Below are 19,732 nucleotides of genomic sequence, written 5' to 3' on the forward strand. Positions count from 1 at the left end.
GACACATCAGCATTTCGATCCAAGAAGCTGTACTACTGTGGTAGATTGTCAGACTGAAAATCCTAGCAGTCTTAAATTTACAAACTTCACAAATACACGTGTCATTGGTGAGCCTACACTGCATCTCTCGCTCCCATCCACTCACTACGCGGCTGTAAGCTTCCAACACATGTAACAGTTAAGGTCTTCAGCTGTGCGTGGGCTTGGCAAAAAACATTAGGGAGTTCACGATGTTGACTCACTCCAAGACGAAGGAGTCAGCTCATACGGATCTGCACCACCCATTGGCCTTAGTTTTTCAAAATGTTGCGCCTTTCCATGTCAACCACATCCTGCTCTGTAAGTTTTGGCAGCTTCCTTGAACTTTCCTGTGGTGAAGATAAATCCTAAAATCAGCTTAAAGGACCAGTTTGTAATAATTACAGGAATTTATGTACATAAATGAGATATATTATATATAAGTATGTTATTTATTATTATCAATCAACGTAAACTCATAATCTATATTTTCCCGTTACTTTAGAAATAGCCATTTATAGTTACATACGGTCGAGTCGCCTTACAGAGATCATCATCCTGCGCCGTCTACGGCAGCGCAGAGCGGACAAACTGCACTAACAGTGAGTCTTGGGAAGCCCATGGCGACCTTACGTAGACGCCGCAGTGTAAACACGGAAGTAGACGGGCAGGATAGACGCGGGTGATTGTTGGCAGACCATTTAGCGTTGTGAACCTTGACTGGCACAGTTTTGACAAACGGAGGATCATACATACACTGTACCAGAACAAAAAGCAATGGACAGTGAATCTCCGTCATCCAAGAAGCGGAGACGTGAAGAAAGTAAACGCAAGCATGACAGGAAACCGAGGTTGCCTGTTTTCTGCTGGACAGGTAATTCATCCTACACACATAATTGTAGTTTGTTGTGAGATAGCTTTCGCTCGCCATTTTGTCTGCTGACGGCCACCGTACTCTTGGTGAGAGAGGGGCGGTGTCGGGGTAAATCCTCTTAGTTGCAATCTAAGGTTTGAACGTTAGATGCCGCTGGAAATCACACACTTCTCCTTTAAATTGAATGTAGCATATAATCCATTCAGTGGGTTACAGCCCAGTACCCCCTACACGGCAGTGCATCCAAGTTACTGATCACATCGTGAAGTGGGTGCAAACACTGTTGGTTTGGAGAATGAATTTGACATCACCATGGTAGCAAAATAAAACTAGCATAATACTGTATGCTTGAATATCTTTAGAAATATACAATGGAGTCATTCCCATAAAGCCACTGGCCACTGCATTAATTAGCGAAGCATTCACTGAAACTATATGATTGAGGTCAAATGAAAAAAAAAAAAGAATAATAAGCAGTTTATCTTGTCCTTGGTGCCAAATACCCCCAGATACTGAATCAGTTATCGGACTGAAATTGAGTTAAAAGTGAGGACATACATAATTTATTTCTTTTTCTTAACCTCTTTCTGTTCCTTTTTAAAGACTTCAAGGTTTATGCTAATGATCGCTGCCACCAGCCTCGGAGTTCATCAGCAGTCGACACAGGCATCGATATGTCAGGAATCTGGAGTCACCTTTCATTATTCTTTATGTTTTTAACTTTCCACTGACTGCATTGATTCCGCTGACTTTCCCATGCTTTGAGAGCCGAGACTTAAAACTATATCATTATTGTACGTTTGTAAAATGCAGCAGTTATCTATATTTTGAAGGGAAAGTTCAGACTTTCCAGCGATCAGATCAATTTTAAGCGGCACAAGATGTGAGAGAAAAATATCATCATACAAGTAAATCAGCCCTGACGACCTTCATAGACAGATAGAAAGAAGGAAATACAAACAGACTGACAGCCTTTTTATCTGAAGAACCCTTTTCGGAAGAGATTGTTGAAATCCTTGAAGAACTCTCAGTCCCATAATATAAAATGATTCTCAGTAGAACCCCTTGGGTGGATTCTACATAAAACATTTGAAATATAACAGGGTTCTCTATAGAACCTGCCAGATGGCTTCCAAATGAAACCATTGGAATGTGAAAGTTTTCTCAGTAGAACCCCCTTGGCAAGTTGAAGATAACCCTTTAGAATATACAAGGGTTCTTGGTTTACCCCCCTGGGTGGGTTCTTGTTCACACCCTTAGAAGGTGGAAAGATTCTGGACCCCCAGAGAGGATTCTGGGTGGAACATTACACCATAGAAGGGTTCTCCATTAGAACCTCTCATAGGGGGTTCTGGAGGAAACCTTTCACAGATGGTTCTTGGTATAACCCTTTTTGAAAGGTTCAACCAGGACCCTTTTTAGAAGACAAAGTTTTTAAAGAGTTAGGAGTTCTTTGTACCATAATATAAAGGGTTCTCAGTAGATCATCCTCTGTGTATTCTAAGTAAAAACACCTGGAATATAGAGGGGTTCTCAGTATAATCCCCTGGGTGGATTCTAGATGGAACCACTGGAATATAAAGTTTTCTTGGTCCCTCCCCTCCAAAAATACATTTTACTCCCCTTTGTAGAACCAGCCTTGTTGGCACCCTCCGAGGATGGAAAGAAAGAGGTTCTGGATAGAACCCCTGGGAGGGATCTGGGGGAACATTACACCATAGAACATCCTTTAGAACCTCTCGTAGGAAGTTCTGTGTAAAACCTATCACAGATTGTTCTATGTATAATCATTTATGTTGAGTTCGAAGTAGAACCGTCTGAAAAGATTCCCAGTGGTACGTACCTGAAACTAAAAAGGGTTCTCCTATGAGGACAAGCCTGAAGAAACTTTTTTTTGTTTTAATTAGCCCCTTTCTGTTTAAGTGGATAGACTGGTAGACTGGCAGACTCTTAGAAATAAGAGTTCCAAAAGCATTCTTCCAGAAGGGTTGAGGTTCTACCCATTTCTGAAGAAAGGGCTTTTTCAGGGTTCTTTGTGAGCATGAAGCTTCCATTTCAAACTCTTGTCATCCAAAGAACTCTTCTTGGAAGAATGAGTTCTTTAAGCATTGATAGAATCCTTGAAGAACTCTTTCATCAAGGGTTCTTTGGAACGTAATAAAAAAGGGTTCCTTAAAACCCTTGAAATACAAAAGATTTTTGCTAGAACCCCCTGGGTGGGTTCTTGGTGGTGCCCATAGAAGAGGAAAGATTCTGGATAGAACCGCTCAGACAGGGTTCTGGGTAGAACCATCACCCCATAGAGGGGTCTTCCTTTAGAACCTCAAGGGTTCATCAAAAGAACCCTTTTTTGAATAAAGAAGACAAGATTGTTGAAATCATTGAAGATTTTTTGTCAAGGGTTCTGCGCAAGATAATATTAAAGGGTTCTTTGCAGAACCCCTTGTGTGGGTTACAGATAAAACACTCGAAATATAGAAGAGTTTTGTATAGAGTGCCCTTGACAGGTTCTGGTTGAAACCATTGGAATTTAAATGCTTTTGGTAGAACCCTCTGGATGGGTTCTTGTTAGCACCCTTAGAAGGTGAAAAGTTGTGGATAACCCCCTTGGTGGGTTCTTGTTAATACCAATAGAAGGGGTAAAGATTCTGGATAGAACTTCCAGAGAGGGTTCTGGGTGGAACCATCACACCATAGAAGGGTTCATCAAGGATTATTTGTAGGACTAAAGGTTTCATTAAGGATCCTTTTCATCCAAAGAACCCTTTTTTTAATTAAGAGTCCTCCAAGGATTGTTGAAAGCATTGAAGATTTTTTTTGTCAAGGGTTCTTTGTAATATAGGGTAATATAAAAGGGTTCTTTGTAGAGCCCCTTGAGTAGGTTCTAAATAAAACACTTAAAATATACAAGGGTTTCCTGTAGAATCCCCTGGATGGGTTCATGTTTGACCAAAAGTGAACGGAACCCCTGGACTAGACTCTGGGCTGAACCATTGCACCAAAGAAGGGTTCTCTGTAGAACCTCTCATAGGCATTCAGGGAATAATCCTTTCTGTTGTGTTGCAGCTAGAACCCTCTGAAAGAGTTCCAAGTGGATGTGATAAACAGACTGACTGATAGATAGATACTGCATTACAAACATCAACAAAGCGGCGACCTTGAACATGATTGAAATGTAGAAGAAAACCACTTGGGTGCGTCCAGAGAGAAGCTGTGACCCCACTTGAAAGCTTCTGGGTTATCACACTGCTGTATGCAGTCACAAAGAAACAGTCTGGTAAAAAAGACACAGGCCTTCCAGTACTTGTTTTGACAATAGAAAAATAAACTCAGCGGTCTGAGGTTAAAAGTTTTATATAGTCTGAGCTAGCGAGGGTGACGCAAGAGCTTGAAATAAGAAAATGGCGTAGGAACTTTATGAAGTATGTACTCAAGCTATTCATGGTCAAGTGTGTTTTATTTCCCTCCAACATGTCAAACAACAAAGACGTGAGGATGGAAGATACTTCTGAGGCCAATAAGATACTTTTTGCTGCGTTTTGTAGCCGTGGTAGATAGGACACTTTAATGATACATAATACACGAGTCGTGGACAAGATTCCTCCTCCAACTAGAAATAAGATTACAAGGTTTGTCTGGAGACCTGCCTCAAAAAGTGCATTTTTGGATTTTATTCCTGTCAGCAGTTCAAGGTGTCCTTACTTATTCTATATTCAGATGCTTGCAAAAAAAACACACACACCTTGGGTGCCTTATAAATAAAACAGCAGGGCCTCAGTATTCTTTGTGAAGCTTGCCACCAGGGATTTCCATGTCTCCACTCGCAGCCCTGATGGTGTGCAGATATTTGGATTTTGATGGGTGTATTTCTTTGGGTTCTGTGTATTTGTTCTGTACCATTGCATCAGTGTTTTTGTTTTCAGGAGTTGGCAGAACATTTTGTCCTGCCTGGCAGCCATGTCAAACATGCCAGAGTGAAAGTTTGATCTTCCTCGCCCATCATGCCAAACATACCATATGATTTGTTTGAGATGTCAGAATATAGACGACAGCGTTCTTTTTGCTCACAAAGCTCGAGAGGACACATCCTTGTGTTGAAAAGATTTTCTTTTCTGCTGTACAATACAAATCTTAAAAAGGTGGCGAAGTCATTTTTTTCCTCCAACATGAGGTCGTCTGTTTGATCACTGCAGTGGCTGGTGTGTCTGCCTATAGCCACGTGTCCTTTTGAGGTGTCCTTGAACAGCATGCAGAACCACCACTTCTTCACTTTGTGAATTGTGATGCATTCAACTGTCAACTTAATGCTGAAATATAAATGAAAGCTGTGAATATACTGCACACTTGTTAGGTTTGGGCATGATAGTACCACTCATTTTTATTACCTCCTCAAAGACATAGATCAAAAGATTGAAAAGGACAGTTCAGATTTGTTGGAGTGCAGTCAGTGTATTATCTACAGTAGGTGGTGGTCAACACACCTCCAGTTTAGAAATAAAGGTGCTAACTAGAACCATAATGGGCTCTTTGCCTTGTCCCCATGGGAGAACCCTTTTTGGTTCCTGGAAAAAACATTTATTAAGGTTCCAGTTGGCACCCTTGAAAGGTTATACCCATTAGAAGGGGTTCTACAGAGAACCTTGTTGAACATTTCAAGAAGGTTATACTATGATGGTTTTCATCCAGAACACCCTATGAGAGGTTCTAAAGGAGAAACCTTCTGTGGTGTAATGGTTCCACCCAGAATCCTCTCTGGGGGTCCAGAATCTTTCCACCTTCTAATGTTGCAAACAAGAAGTGTTCCAACCAAAACCCTCGTTTTTTTCCTCGGTTTCTACAAAGAAACTTTTTTTTATAAACGAATGGCATTATCTAGAATCCACCAGGGAGGATTATACTGAGAACCTTTTTATATTCCAAGGGTCTTATCTAGAACCCACCCAGGGGGTTCTACCAAGAGCCCTTTTATATTATGGCACAAACATCTCCAAAAAGGGTCCTGGTTGAACCTCTCAAAGAGGGTTCTACCAAGAACCATCTGTCAGGGTTTCATCCTTAACCCCCTATGAGAGGTTCTAAAGGAGACTCCTTCTATGGTGTAATGGTTCCACCCAGAATCCTCTCTGGAACCCTTTACAAACCATTGATGAAGTTTTCAGAAGTTTTCGCTACATTTAGAATATTTTCACCACTTTACCTTTCCTTCAGTCAGCCTTTTCTGGCAGAAAACTGAAGTTATATCACTCATTAAATCTCTCTCTCCAAAGCAACCACACTCCTTTAGTGAAATCAGTCATTTTACTTCCCAACACAGGAGTTTTGCTGCTTTACTGCTGCCTCGATCCATTAGTTTGTTTGTGTCATTGGTTGACTTCAGTGTTGTAAAGTGTTAGTTAGGTTTCACAAAAGTCACAAAATAACAAATAAATTAACAGACTGTGGCAGCAACTCCTGTGTCTGGTTTAGCAAGAGAGAGTGATATTTATCTTATGTAACAGCAGTTTCCTGCCCAAAAATGCTGTCTGACAGCAAGGTAAAGTGGTGAAAATATTCTAAATGCTGGTGGACCTTTTTAAGAGTCTAAAATCCATTTTGCTTCTCACAGTGTCCACAGCAATACATTATTTGTCTCCCTACACTGGTACTCCTCTCTGTTTCTCCAAACTGAGGTTGTGCTGACCGTCATCTCCTGTAGCTGATACACTGACTATCAATATGTGCCTCATGTATTCTGAACTATCCCTTTAAATGACAAATGCTTTTGTGCTGCTGTTTTCTTGTAATGGATTTGTTTTACCTTTGACATGTGTGACTGTAAAAGAACTTTACCTGATTATCATGATAAAGTCTTTCACTAGATAATCCCATCATCACGACTGAGAGGATTTAATAATGCTGAGGCTAAAAAATACCTTGGAGTGCTTAATTTTGTTGCCACCTCGATGCTTGAAATGCAACATCATCCAACAATCCTGCAAATATTAAGAAATCACTTATTGTTGTGTATAAACTGGGTGCCATCTCAACACCGGTACTTGGGCTGCTTCTCCGTCTGGGGCATGTCAACCACCATCCACTGTAGATAATACACTAACTATGACTAAGTGCCTTATGCAGCCCCACTTCAAATAATCCAAAATGTCCCTTGAATGGGCAATACTAATATAGGGCTGCAGCTAACAATGATTTTCACTGTTGATTGTTTTCACGATTGATTGATCAGTTGTTTGGACCATAAACTGTCAGAAAACGGTGAAAAATGTTGATCAGTGTTTGCCACACCCTGGGTGACATCCTCAAATGTCTTATTTTGTCCACAAACCAAAGATATTCAGTTTACTGGCAGAGAAAAGTAAAGAAACCAGAAAATATTCAGAGAATTTTGATTTAATTTTCTTAAAAAATGATTCAAACCAACAAACAAATTGATAATTAGAACAGAACACCCTTTGGAATGAAATGAAATGAAAGAAACCTCGGGAAGAGCAACAGAGGAGGGATCCCCCTCCTAGGATGGACTTTTCCTGGGCTGGATTCTCACAGGAGCCGTTCATGCTGAAAAATTATTTCCCTTATCGTTCTTAATGGAATAAAACCGAGGTCTTACAGTAATGTGTCCTCCAAAGTAAAATGTTGCTGTTTTTATGGTCATTACTTGTGACTGTTGGTTAGGCTGCCATCTTTCAAATCTTTTAGTGTGAGTATAATTTATGGCTGTAAGGTTTTCTTTTTGTATTTGTGCATCTGTGTGTATGCAGCCATGTGTATGCACGTAAACACCTGCTTGTGGCAAGTGTGTTTTTCTTGCTGTAACAAGGTCATTTATCTTTGTAAACCAGAATACAGCACACGGTCAATATGTGATTAAGTCGTACAGGCCGCTCTATTGATACCATGTCTCTATTCGCAGGCCACTGCGGGAAAACATTCGCAATCCTTCAAAGATTTCTAAGCAGCTCAGTCCCAGACACCAAGTGGCTCGTCGTTGTGGACGATGACACGCTTATCAGGTATGTTTTCATGATCCTGGCAGTGGTTTTTCAGGTGGGACAGAGTGTCTCATTTCTCAAATGCCACGCTTTCATTTTTCTCAAAGTTTGACTGACATTTATTCATAACTGTTCTAATAGATTCTGTCTCGCAGCCATGAAAAGGTTTTGAACAGTGAAAGAGAGAAACGCCTGGCATTAAGTCATTTTGGGAAAATGAGTTCCAGAGATATTACCATCCTGTCGAACATCTAAAAAGCTCAGTACATAAATTCAAGTCCAGCTGGCTTCACTTTATATCTGTCAGGATGCCCCTTCATGTGGAAGCCTCTGGATGTGTAATAGTGCCTGAGGGGGAGCAGTTATTTCAGCCTCTAAATGGACAGTTTCATATGTGTGTGCATGTGCAGGCATGTGTGTGTGATGATGATGATGAGGGTATGATGAGTTTGATCTGTGCTCTCTGCAGCATTCCCCGACTGCAAGTCTTGCTGAGCTGTTATAACCCCTCCGAGCCAGTGTGTCTAGGCGAGCGGTACGGCTATGGCCTGAGCCAAGGTGGCTACAGCTACATCACAGGAGGTGGAGGGTGAGTTTCACAGCTCCAATGCTCGGGGAATAATGATGAAAGATACAGACACAGCAGAGGGACTATAAAACCTGTAATGGAAAACCTGTAATCTGTAATTTACAGATAAACTGGTTCAAGTCAGTTTAAAAGTGTGCTGCTCCCTTAAGGGACATTTTATTTTGCAGGCTGCATGGTAATAAAGATACTCTATAAAAATATGGAATAAATCACCACAAGATACAGTAAACAGGCAGCAATCAGTTGATAAAACAGACAGTCCATGCTTAAAGGGATAGTTAATATCATTTGATGTGGGGTACTAATTGATAGTCAGTGCTTTTCCTACAGTATATGCAGGTCAATTCACTCCCAGTTTGGAGAAGCAGCACAGCAGCTAAGCAATGTCCATCTGTGGAGAGGGTCAGAAGCAAAACATATTTTATCCACTTAACAGCTGAAGTGTGTGTCTGTATAGGATCTGTCTTTTCTGTGCATTTCAAAGCATCAGCAGCAAATGAGCAGCCATTTTTCCATAAAAATGTTGCATTTGAGTGTGGACAGTGTGTGTGCACAGCAGTGTGTTTACAAGCAGTGGGTGTGGATGAGAAAAAGAGAGAAAGTGAAAAAAGAGATTGACGATGGCCTCACTCAGAGCAGACAGGTGTTATCGATCAGAGCAGAGGGATTTAAGTTTAGCAGTGAAGTTGCCTTGTGGCAGTAAATGTACAGTTGTAATGTACAAAAGAAGTTCATAACGTCTCTATGTCTTGCCTCACAGATACTGGCTAAAGTGAGATTTCAAACTGGGTTACAAAATGTGGATAAAAACACATTTTTAATGGCTTTTTACTGGGCACTAGCCTCAAAAATTAGACTTGAAATCTAAAAACCTGTTTTACGTTTACACCCATCAGATGCCGCTGAGACGCAAGACGCACAGAGCTCAGCAGCTGCAGCATTGATTCTGGCCAAATTGTGTGGACAATATATTGACTACAGTTTGGTGTTCTCCACTAGCTTCTGTCTTTGTGTCCTCAGTTTTAGCTATCAGCTAGCCTACATCGCTGTCAGATCAGATGGTGATGTCCTGTTGTTTGGCCGGATGTGGAGTCAAATGTTGTGTTTCACAATAAAATAAATCCTGCCAGCTGGTTAGACTTAACGGTCTTAAATGTCAAAAATACTACACAGTTATTTTCATTTCTGCAGTTAGTTAATTTTTACTCATGCATGTAAATTTATATAAATGTCATACCCATTACACATCCTTTTTTTTGCACATTACCCAAGAGGTGACTTTGGGTACCTGACCTGTGTGGGACTCTGATCCTAACCATACTTTTAAAACACCAAAGTCACATAATAACACAATCAAACAGATCAAGGCAGCATTGGCTCTTGCCAATTGGAGTGTGGTTGGCTTGGAGAGAGTGATGTTTGGCTGAGGCGGTCTGTTGATGAGGTAAAGCAGAGTAAATTTTCTGAATATAGCTTACACTTAAGTTTATGTTGACTCAAATGCCTTTATGTTGCTGACCCTGTCCACAGCAGTACACTGCTTGGCGTCTGTGCTGGTACTCCTCTCTGCTTCTCTGCATCTACTGTTGGTAATACACTGACTATTGATAAGTACTTCATACAACCCCACTTCAAATAATCTAAAGTGTCCCTTTAATACTCACATTACATCATAGAAACTGTTGGCTACTGCAGGGAAACATACAGCAGAAAAATAATTGAAATCCACAAGATCCATATTTTAAAGCCCTCTTATTACTTGCCATTGGAAGTGGGCAGTAAGCACAAGTAGTATGTCAGCTGTCAGTGCTGGAGGAAATCTGCACTAAAGATAAATCTTGAGCTATGAGTGAGAAACTCTATTTAGGGACACTTCAGTTGCTGTGACACTTTACAGCACTGCAACTGCCAGTTCTCTCCAAAGGGGAAATCTCCTAAAAAACTGTTGTGAGTGGCAATGAGCGTTTTCTTTGGCAGCTTGAGATCTGTTTTTTCATCTGTAATTGCGTCTCTTTTCAAAGATGTGTCACATCATTGTTTTGCAGAGCCGATCCACAGAAAACTTCATCTTTCCCTCTTGGCTTGATTTGCGGTTTTGCTCCCAGCTCTGTCGCCCTCTCACGATAAAATCAGCACGATGAGACCCTGCGATGATAGCTGAGAGACAGGCGTGTTATTTTCTGGTCATTTCCAACGCTTGCCTCTAAAATTCGCCTGTGTTGTGCATCTGTTTTGTGTGTTTCTGATGTCCGCTGCAGAATGGTGTTCAGCAGGGAGGCTGTGGTCCGACTTCTTGACAGCGGTTGCAAGTGCTACAGCAATGACGCGCCAGATGACATGGTGCTGGGAATGTGCCTCAACGCTCTCGGACTTCCTGTCACGCACAGTGCACTCTTCCACCAGGTTGTTTTCACAGTCTTACAACTCATTCTTTGTGTCTCTCCGTGTGTCTATTTGTACCTGTGGTGAGACTGATACCGATTTTTAAAGGCAGCAGCTTTTTTTTTCTGTCCAAATGTTCTTGCAAAAATATATGGAGAACTCAATTTCTTGGCTCGGTGAAAATTCATCTTTTGAAATCTCTTCAGCACCTGTTCAGTTACAGGGGAAATTTAGCTGTGAGGTACACGGTGCCTTTAAACAAATGAAAGAAAGTCAGATTTCATCACAGGTTTTACAAACTTATCATCCAGAGAGACAGATGGAGACCTCTACATTATTGGTAGTCGACAACACAACTGCCCAATTTCTGATATTTAGAGGCCCTGAACACCCGCACAGACGCTTTCAGATTTTCTGTCTAATTAGACTGCTGCTTCTGTGGTGTTTAAATCATATCTTAGATTGCTTAATTACAAGCAGCTGAGGGGAAAAATCACATCAGTCTCAGAGCTTGTTATTCTGTGTCGCACATATTGACAGTTTCTGACGGTCACAGTGAGGCTGTTTGTATCTGGTATAGAGTGCTGCAGAAATTAATACTAAAACCGGTGACTGAGTTCTTACGGTTCCCTCATCTCAAATCCCAGGGGTGTTTTTGAATGGATTTTTGGTGAGGACTGTGGTTAACACAAGCTTAAAGGGACCCTCATGCCAGCTGAAGGTCAGGTTTAGTTTTTTTTAGTCCTCAAAACACTGCTTCACAGGAAAACAGCACTGAAGAATCTCCCGAACAGTTTAAGTGAACAGTGACTTGTTTCCAAATGGAAAAAACAACCCAGGAAAAAAAAATAATAATAAAATGCCTCCATACTGCTCGTCTGGCGTAATCCAAGTCTCCCAAGTCCTCTTGGCACTTTGTCTGGGAAAACAGCATCCATCATTTGTAGTGAGAGCCTGTTTACTAAAAGTGGGGGGGAAAAAATCACACGTTCCAACGTTACGATCTATGTTTCCGGTTCCAGCTATTGATGACAACTTAAAGTATCTACAGCACAAAGCTCACAACTTTTTTTGTGTATTATAATGCACTGGGAATGATTTTAAAATGACACACACTCCTCTGCGTTGTAGTGAAACAGAATGGGTGCTCCAGGGCGCCGTGGGCTTCAGAGGGTTCATTACCATGAATGATGGATTTAAACAGGCGTCTATGTTGGAGCTGTACTGTGAAGTTGGATATATCTGAGCTTTAAAAAAAGGTCATAATTATAACATGTTTATGTGAACAGTATTTAAAAATCAAAAAAACGGTGAGTGTAGTAACTCAGACATGAATGTGGCATCATACTGTATGTAGGTTGAAGGTGCATATTTTGTTTTTGTTTTTTTGTCTAAAACTGTCTTGAATCTGTGCTTCTTAGTGTGTCAGTGTCTGCACTATGTTTTTATGTTGCAGCTGAGAAACTGGTGAACAGGCCTTTTTGTTTGAGTGAACTGGTGCAATAAATAAACACCAAATTGGATTAAAAGTTTTAATTTGTACCAACCTAACAAAAATACCAACCAATATTTGACGTAACCAAAATTATAGGTTGCTATGCCAAAGAATCAGCCATTAAAATGAACAAACTTACATCTTAACAATTCAGTTACTGATGTTTGTTTGAAAATAATTTCTAAAAAAAAAGGAGCAGTTTGCTCAGTTTTCAGTATTCAGTATCCTTTCTAACACAAACTTGAACTTTCACGCCTTCTCTCTCTGCAGCAGCACTTGCACGCAGTCTCTTGTGACAGTTTCCAAATATAAATCACTGTACTTAATCTCACCTTTCAGGCACGCCCAGAGGACTATGCCAAAGACTTCTTAGCTCACCAGGTGCCCATCTCCTTCCATAAACACTGGAACATCGACCCCGTTGCTGTCTTCAACAAATGGCTTAAGGACGACTTGGCAGCCAAAGCTTCAGATGGACTTAATAAGAGCGTTAAGACGGAGTTATAATGATTTTAAGCACACAACAACTGGCCTGTATGAACATGTATGTCTGTACAGCGTGTGTGTGAGCGTGTGTGTGTATGTGTATGATGGAGTCATGGAGCTGAAGTATTGTCCAACACAGATGTAAATGTTTTTGTATTGTTGATGTTGAACTGTCATTAAGAGGGACCATGCGAGTGTGTATCCATTACTTAAAGGAATAGTTGGGATTATTTGAAGAGGGGTTATATAAGGTACTTACTGATACTCAGTGTTACTGCTGTGCAGAATGTATTTACATGGCTTTTGTCTGCTGTGGGAAAGAGTGCAATAAACTGTCAGTCCCAGGTCAAATAACTGCAGTAGTCACAGTTATTACACCAAAAGTAGTGTGCATATGCAGGTTTTTTAAGTGCAGGTAAACGTGCTAAAAGAAGGTGATCTTTTTCCCGTTGCCAGTAGCCTCTTTATGTTTTTTTGTTTTGTTGCCATGCACTGGAAAGCCAAGACTCGGCTCAGGAGAGCAGAGAGAAAGATGTTTTTAAAGGTAGCTTCTAACTGAAATTCTGTGCTTTGAAGTCTAGTTTCACTCCTGTGTCGCTGTTTGTACATTCAGATATCTGCTTTATTTTACCATTTCATATTTGGTTTCAGCTGCAGAGGAGCTGTGTTAAGTTACTGCTGCATTTTGCTGCTTCATAATAAAAGCATTTAGATAACAAAATAACAGGGGACTTTTATTGTGAAGGACTTATAGGAAGTAAAATGTTTATCCACCTTTCAGCCGCTCAACTAGACAAGCGCTTCATCAATAAATACACACCTTCAAGCAGGTGCAGATTCCACAGCTGCACATGCCTACACCAAAAAATGACAAAATGAGCATGTCCACTCAGGTGTTGTGTTTACATCACAGCTGATCGGAGCTGGAGACAAGAGATACCTGTGACTACTGCAGAGTCATTTGAGCCAGGAGTGAGTGCCGATTGTAGCCTTTCCCACTGAAGAAAATGCTAAATGTTATGAAGGCAATGAAGACTTGTCACCTGCGTCAATACTTCTAAACTGTTTTGCTTTTCTGAATCTGAATCTGTAAAAAGTGGACATTTCATTTCCTATTAATTCTTCACAATAAACTGTTACTGTCAAGCAACAAAACCAGGAAATGTTGGGTTACCAAGACTCCAACACAACTGAAACCAAACATGAAACATTAAAATGAGGCAGATACCCACAAACAGCAATGTAGGAGAGAAACTCAACTGTAAACTACAGAGATTCAGTTAGAAGCTACAGAAGTCCGACAGATGGTTTTAAAGACTTTTTCTGTGCTCTCCTGCACATGCAGGTCTCCGGTTTTTAGTGCATCAGGAAAAAAAACCCCAAAAAGACAGACATGACTACTGGGGACAGGACAAAGGTCAAACACCTGTTTTTAGCAGGTGTAACTGTGTTTAAAATAATGCATATAGTGCTAATTTTAGTGTAAAATGCTATATAAAAAGTGTATGCTATATTAAGAATATTTTCACCTCTTCACTTCGCTGCCAGACAGCCTTTTGTGACAGAAAATTGGTGTTATATAAGCCAAACATTGCTCCCTTTAAAACAACCAGACTGTTTTGACTTACCTCTCAGAACACTGTGAGGTAAGCCAAGTGTGAGTTTGTTTCTTTTTAGCCTGGTTGCTTTGGAGAGAGCAACATTTGGCTTATATAACGGCAGTTTCCCATCAGAAAAACTTGTCTGATGGCAAGGTAAAGAGGTGAAAATATTCTAAATATAGCGTGCGCTTAAACTGATAGTGATTGTTTTGGGCGTACTTATTTTTAGGTGACTAAAATACGTACAGTAGTATATTGCTTAGCTACTGTGCTGGTACTCCTCTCTGCTTCTCCACAATGGGGAGGTGCCAACCTCCATCTACTGCACACTAAGTATAAGTACCTCCTGTAACCCTCGTTCAAATAATCCAAACTATCCCTTTAATATGTGAGCATTTTCATGACTGAGTTGCATGTTGGGGTTTCTGTCATTTTGGAAATTATGGATGTAATTTGTGTATATTTATATCATATGAATAATCTGAACCTTACAGAGGAGACTCTTCCGCTGTGGGAGGTACTGTATCTTTCAAAAAGTATCACTAATGCTGTACATTGTGCTCTATTTTGACATAAAAGTACAATTATTTGAGAATGCTCTGCTTTTCTATTTCATTTGAAGCATATTAATGGGATTTAGTTTATATAAATTATGAAGCTGTTAAAGGTTAATTGAGGCTAACGCTACACTGACTGTTTGGTGCAGCTTAAAGGCAGAATTAAAGCTCTCTTAAGCATGCTGAAGGTTTGTAATTACTCCCAAAATGTGTAGCCTTTAAAATAGTGTGACTGCTGCTCATGCAGATAAACGCCCTACCTTTACTTTTAAACTCACCTAAACACCCTCATTACATTTTTGGCTACAACCATCTGTTTCTCCAGGCTCAGTCTGACCTCACAGGAACAAGAAAAGTATAATTTCATGGACAGACTTTCTTGTAAAACATTAGCTGATATCCTGAGGTATAAGGTGTGAATGGGTTTTATCAACATCAATACCAATTTTTCATTCTCACTTTTTTTCCCCACTCAAATTAACTGTCTCACATAATTAATTGGCAGACCCAATGATTTGCTGACCATTATTAAAGGTTCTTTCAAAGACCTTGAGTCTCGGTAGAAGAATGAAACTTTCCTCTGGCTGTTTGCCATCTTTAAAAAATTAATTTGCAGCTGTAATGTTTCATTCTTAAAAAAAAAAAAAAAGACTGCTGTCTCATAATGGTCGCAAAAGCTTTAGAAAAAAACTGAAGATGACGGAAGGCTTGATATTAATTACACTGAACTAATGAGAATTTGAAATGTTAATATGGAAAAACTCATTACTGTCAGTGTGTGAAATGCACCCTGTAATACAGAGGATTCTGTCAGCATTGTGGTGCTAAATTTACACTGTCCTAATAGCACACTCGGCCGGCTCGAGTTCATGAAAAGTCTATTAGCCTGAGGCATTTAAAGCAGTGCAATAAGTCAAGTAGACACCTCCTATCACACCTATGAATTGTAACCTATTTGCAGGAAACAAGTTAAATTCCTAGTGGGACTCAACCCACACATGGAGTGATGAGCGGCGGTGAGACAGAGAGCGCTGTACTGAGGGAAATCCTCTGCGTAATTCAAAGTAGGTCCACACTACATCCTCGCTCCAGCAGTATTTCCAGCATGTCAGCAGCAACATCCCAGTGGGGCTGGACTGCGTCTGGCTTCGGGTTTTTTTTTCTTTTAATTCTCGTCCAGTACAGTGAGAGGAAGGCAGATGAGTGTATCACTGTATTTCCTCTGAAAAAAAACCCTCTCCGTGTCCTGTCCTTAAAATAAAAACACATTATGAGAACTTCTCATGCCTTATTTATTAGATAAACTGCTTGACTGTAATATCTGTAGTTTTTATTTCTATATGTAAAGGTCTAAATGCTGTTTTAAAGCTTCTCCACACTATGTCAGATATAAAAGTGAAGCAGGGCTGCATATAAATACGTTACTCAGGAAAGCCCAAAATTGTAGTCAGTAATCAGTAACATAATCCAAGTATCACAATACTGATGTAACGGTACTTGATTACTTTCCATTACTTTTGGATTACCTCACTATAAAATATTAAATTGTTTAGCCTAATATAACGTTTATAGGGCTGCAACTAGTGATTCTTTTCATCATCAATTAATCATTCAATTATTTTCCGAATTGGTGGATTAGTTTTTTAGTCCATGAAATGTCAGAAAATGGTGAAAAATGTTGATGAAAGTTCAGTATGACGTCCTCAAATGTCTTGTTTTGTCCACAACTCAAATATATTCAGTTTACTGTCAGAGAGGAGTAAAGAAATCAGAAAATATTTTAACTGTATTTAATTAAAAATTGACTCAAAATGATAAATTGATTATAAAATAAATTTTAAAATATAAAAGACAAAAAAAATTTGAAATTTCCACCCAGTGAAGCATTTTTTTTCTCTAGAAGCCGTGATAATGAATTGGAAACTGTGTGTGCGCCGTGAGCACTAATAATATGATGGAAACAAATATTCCTTGTATCTGAAGTTGCTCATTATTATTCATAGAGAGTCAGCTCTGTGATTACCTCGGCATCATTAAAAGAGGTCACAACTACTTTAATCAATCACTGATTTAATGTACCAAGATTATTCCCTTCAACCGAAGGATATTTTTCTATTGGCTACTTGTATAACTTTACTGTAGAGTTTCTATTTCTAATGCAGCACAGAATCTCTTGATTTGTAAATAATAATAATAATAATAATAATAATAATAATAATAATAATAATAATCAGTTAATTGTGGTGGTTTCAGACAGTTTATAAAAATTCATTCAGCTATAAATAAAAAAGAGAGATAGATGAAAAGTACAGAATATGGATGTGGAAATACATGTCAAAATTATTTGCCAATATTAAATCATTTGGATGCTTTTGGCAGAACAGTTGCATTGCCAATTTATATTAGGTTAGACGTGGCTTGTGGTACAAACCAGGCCCAATTCTGGTCCTCTTTCTGAACACAAATACAGACACAGACATTTTAGTTTGTTGAACAAATAAAGATACAAATAATGACATGACTGTGCACCTCTGAAGTTCAAATACTGAATTCTTTATTTTTACTTTATTTTGTTGGCCTGAAGTTATGGAATCATGCCTAAAAAAACAACGTGTAACTTTGAACTGTAACCTCCCCTGCAGAGAAATTCAACTTTTCACAGAAAGAAAGATCTCAGTGTCCTCAGAGGTAAGAAGAGCTCTACAGTCTACAGCACAGACTGACGTCCAAACCTGGCTTTAAAACATCAGCCATGCAGCTGAATCAGGCTTTGATGAGCGTTTACTGAAGGGATTTTGCATCATGTGCTTCAAAAGACGTTTATTGCCCAACTACAGTCATTTAAATTGCTCTGTGAACTGATTCAGTTTTTGTCTTTTTTGTCTTTTTGCTTTTTGTCCTCCTTGGCATCATCATAATTCATGCATTTCTTCCAGTTAAGGGTTCATGATTTATTTATTATTTGCCCATAATAGATGATGTATGAGAATCAGTCCAGTTGAGGAGACAACACACATCCTCTGTTAAAGGGACAGTTGATCCCTAAATCAAAAATACATAGTTTTCCTCTGGCCTGTAAGTGCTATTTATCCATCTAGATTATTTTGATGTGAGTTGCAGAGTTTTGGAGATGTCTGCCTTCTCTCAAATATAATAGAAATAGATGGTACAACGTCTGTGGTGTGTTAACTCTTGAATTTATTAAATATGCATTTGAGTTCAAACCTGAATTTCACAAATAATTGAAGGATTAAAGATCAATTTATTTGTATAGGCAAAGGCAAAGTTACTGTACAGGTGACAGGAAGTAAACAGATGTGCAGCTTGTAACAGATATATTGTGAAGAAAGTGCATCTACTCATGGGCGAGAGGCTCTTGCTCATAAAACTGCATGATTTAAACATTAATGCCATCCTCCTTGGCGAGCTGTAACGTTAGCACCACTGAGCTAGCTAGCACGAGGTTACAGCTAGCAGGTGCAGTTTTGCAGAAAGACAGTAGTTCCTACATGAAACTGCTCACAACAAGGTCTTGAGTCATAGTTTCAAGAGAGAGACACTGCTGTAGAGTTTTTTCAAATGTATTATTTTTGTGCTTTGAGCATCACAAGCTGAGTGTCATCTAGTCCTATTATACTGGAGAACTGACAAATTATACAAAAAGAATAAATAAATAACATAAACCTCTGTGGACAGCGTGTTTTGTAATTTGGTTGAACTACCCCTTTAGAGTTGCCTTAGGTTAAGTTGGGGGCAGCAGCAAAGAGGTGGCACTTTGCACCTATTTACCTTTATTCCTCCCTTTGAAGCGGTTAATTAGATTAGAAATGAACTGCACTGAGAGTTCAGGTTCTCATCATATTTCAGCGTCTGCCTTTACCTTTTAGCACACGGACGGATTATTATTCATAAAGCTGTGTTTGAATAAAAGCCTGCGTGAGCCGTGGCGAGTCCTGGCTGGAGAGCAGTTGGAGGGTTTTGAATTTTCAGCTGGGGCTGTTTGAACACAAGTGCGTTTTCCACCGAGGATTCACTGTGATCAGCGGGGCCTCCGAAATGGAGCAGATGAGAAGAGCTGCCGCACTCAGTGCCATCTCAAATCTCTGTCACAGTCGGCTCAGCTGAGGCTTTTATCACCGCGCCGTTTTCTCACTTGTTGCCAATCTGTTTTCCATCCCTTCAGGGGAACAACAGCGACTGCAAAGAATCTCTTTAACAAAACAATTATGAGGCGTAATTTTCCCCAGCTACGGTAGTTGATCTCATTATGAAAAAATAAAGCCTGGTGAACCATGTTCTGTACAATATAATGATCAGATTTCTGTTGTAGCATTTAGGAATCTTGCTAACAGCGTCACTCTGTAGGGATGGCAGCTGTCAGTCTGTTGGGCGATACACCGCTTTCATTCAGTCTGAAATATCTTAACTGTCTTGTCATTTCGTGCTTATGACTTTCTGACACCAATGTATTTTGAATTTAGTGCTAATTAGCAAATGTTAGCATGCTAAGGCTGAAATGAACTAAGGATGTGCGCGATTGGTTGACTCCACAATTAAATGTCACCACCCTTGCTAGTCGCACCAGAAATACTAGTCTGTTAAACTGTTTATCAAAATTTTATTCATGCACAATGTCAGTTAAATGTTGCCTCTAAGATATTAAGCAGCCACCTGCCACTAGCTGGGGCTGTGGCCCCATCAAACGGCAGCCGTTCTCGCCGTACGCTGCTGTAAGTGTGTA

General features: G+C 39.8%; 1 protein-coding gene across 1 annotated transcript in view; it reads left to right on the forward strand.

Annotated features, from left to right (window-relative positions):
- Nucleotides 1-13,349, forward strand: part of b3glcta (beta 3-glucosyltransferase a) — a 139,350-nt gene extending 126,001 nt beyond the window's left edge. Inside the window, exons 12-15 of the mRNA XM_084718025.1 lie at nucleotides 7,803-7,902; nucleotides 8,351-8,470; nucleotides 10,729-10,873; nucleotides 12,687-13,349. Coding sequence (XP_084574151.1) covers nucleotides 7,803-7,902; nucleotides 8,351-8,470; nucleotides 10,729-10,873; nucleotides 12,687-12,854 — 533 coding nt within the window. The 3' untranslated portion in view covers nucleotides 12,855-13,349. The remainder of the gene's footprint in view (nucleotides 1-7,802; nucleotides 7,903-8,350; nucleotides 8,471-10,728; nucleotides 10,874-12,686) is intronic.
- Nucleotides 13,350-19,732: the final 6,383 nt, after the last annotated feature.

Source organism: Lutjanus erythropterus, chromosome 4, assembly GCF_056507025.1.
Source record: "Lutjanus erythropterus isolate fLutEry1 chromosome 4, fLutEry1.hap2, whole genome shotgun sequence".
Taxonomy (NCBI): Eukaryota; Metazoa; Chordata; class Actinopteri; order Lutjaniformes; family Lutjanidae; genus Lutjanus; species Lutjanus erythropterus.